Here is a 2,367-nt window from a genome sequence, read left to right as displayed (position 1 = left end):
TAACGAGAAGAACGCGCAAAGGACACGTGTCCCACAAGACCCGGCTCTTTATGGCCCCTAATAAAACGCGCTTCTTCACATTAATGTTAATTTTCTTTTTTTTTTAAATCCTAATAATACTAAAAACTCCACTTAAGACCTTGCGTTAATTATGATCTAATAACCTCATCCTAAGAACCCTCACTAATCATGCTTTTAGAACTATTTCTCTCCTTCAAATATTAATGATTCATTACCACAGTAATATATGGCGACCAGAATTTTTTCGGAAAAGTACATTGACACATATTATCAATCGTAGCATGTAAATATACATTAATAGTTCATGGATTTATAACTACGGCGCATCTCTTAGTTGAATCATTAATCTCGAGTAGAACAGAAAACCATATAACAATCACTCCAAATATTACATGATAATTCGCACACATACATGAAAAAATGACTAAACTAAGCTAATCAAGGTACAACAAGCAGAAACATCAAACCGCATATCCGACAAGAAAAGTTTCTTAATTATGCTGATCAAATGTATTAATCAACAATGCAAACTACAAAAGGCAAGGCCTTGACATTTAACTGAAATAAATTCACTTAGATTAGATTCTAGAAGAATCCAAGAGCATGACGGTACTAAGGTTCATTGGGTGCATATACTTGGAGGAACCAGTGAGGATCTGATTAACAATGATCCTATTAGCTTTCTCTGTCGGATGGAACGCATCCCAAAATGCATATAAATCTCTGTTTGGACATAAGTTCGAGATTGGAGTGCATAGTCCTATGCCGTTGTACGGTCCTTGTCCACAACATGCCACCTTTGATGTCACAAACCCTACACACATATATACATGCATATAACGATTCAAATCAAATGGTATTTATTAGAATATATAGAGTACTTATTTGTTGTATAGGATCCAGACATAAATAAATGCTTTCAACTACCACCAATATTTTTGTATACATGGTTTTATAATACTTTAGAGTTAGATTGTTGGGGGAACAACTTTTCAAATAGAACTATTTAAAGACCAGACAGTTAGTGTTATTAAAATTCTAATAAAATGATACTGCTATGCATACAAACCGACACATACGTATTGAATACTTTAGATCTATATAGTATCTTTTTATTTAAAAGTGTGAAGTGAAATCAAATTTTTTGCATAAATGTAACAACATGCATGGAAAAGATGGTCCTACATAGTTGTCACTGGTCATGCTCATTTATTAATTTTCACGTACGCATTCAATCAGACATAACTATCACTACTCCTCCAAAAGTACTCCCTGTGCTTAACCCGGAGTTTTTAGGATATGGTTCTTGACGGAAGTTAAGAAACTGTTACTTAACTTTTAACTAAAAAAAGCTAAGCATCAGTTCTTAAATAAAGACTTTAAGAACCGGTTCTTAGTTTTTTTAGTTAAAAGTTAAGAAACAGTTTATTAACTTCCGCTAAAAACTCCGCTCTAAGAACTCCGGGTTAATCATGGTCTTATATCATTAAATCTTTGACAAGCTTGAGTCAACCTCACTAGTCGAATCTTTGATTGAGTTGTTACTTTTCATAAATTCGAAACCAACAACAAAAACCATTTGAAATATATCAAAATATCTAATATTAAACAGTTAGCACTACTAGCAAATTAATAAGAGATGAGTTATAATTACCGAATTGTTCTGGGTTAGTTAGATAATCCATGTTCATTTGATAGGCATTGGCTGCTACAAAAACGTCCTGACCGATCTCAGCATTGACTGATGCGATCAAATTAACTAATTGCGGATTGAACAAAGCGGCTGCTGTTTGGAGAGCACCATAGCATTCGCCATTTCGGCTATGCTGAGCCAGCTCCGCAGGTGCACATCCCATTGCACCAGTTCCGGTTACTAGAACCCGTCTTGCACCCAACTCATAGAGTTTCTTTTTCAATGAAGACAAAAGAGAAAAAATATTTAATCATGTACTATGAAAAGAGAGGTTGATTGTTTGTGGTTTTTGATTTAGTTTTTGGTTTTTGCTTTTGTAGAAACCATTTTTCATCCAATCACGTTTTTGGTTTTAGTTTTTGTTTTTATAAAAACCATTTGAGTTGCCAATCAAGATTTTCAATAAATAGATTCCCTAAAATTTAGGGAAACTAGTTTTTGAAAAGTTTAACCAATTTATGAAGAAAAACCAAAAACCAAAAACCAACTTTTGTGAGCTTTTATGAAGAAAAACGAATTTTGATTTTTTTTTGTAGAAACTACTACATTATAATTAATTAATAATTAATAAATAATATTTTCATAAAAATTAAAATTATCATAAAATATTTTGTACATTAGATATCATTTAAACAATCATGTGAAATATATTT

The 2,367-nt window shown here is 32.2% G+C and overlaps 1 protein-coding gene across 1 annotated transcript in view; it reads right to left on the bottom strand.

Annotated features, from left to right (window-relative positions):
* Positions 1-349: 349 nt before the first annotated feature.
* The window catches only part of LOC106343368 (GDSL esterase/lipase LTL1-like), a 4,348-nt gene continuing 2,330 nt past the window's right edge, over positions 350-2,367 (bottom strand). The window contains exons 4-5 of the mRNA XM_013782548.1: positions 1,676-1,928; positions 350-835 (exon numbers count right to left, since the gene is read on the bottom strand). Coding sequence (XP_013638002.1) covers positions 600-835; positions 1,676-1,928 — 489 coding nt within the window. The 3' untranslated portion in view covers positions 350-599. The remainder of the gene's footprint in view (positions 836-1,675; positions 1,929-2,367) is intronic.

The sequence above is a fragment of the Brassica oleracea genome, chromosome C5, assembly GCF_000695525.1.
Source record: "Brassica oleracea var. oleracea cultivar TO1000 chromosome C5, BOL, whole genome shotgun sequence".
Lineage (NCBI taxonomy): Eukaryota > Viridiplantae > Streptophyta > Magnoliopsida > Brassicales > Brassicaceae > Brassica > Brassica oleracea.
The sequence above is the reverse complement of the archived record's forward strand: the minus strand, read 5'-3'. Positions and strand labels throughout refer to the sequence as shown.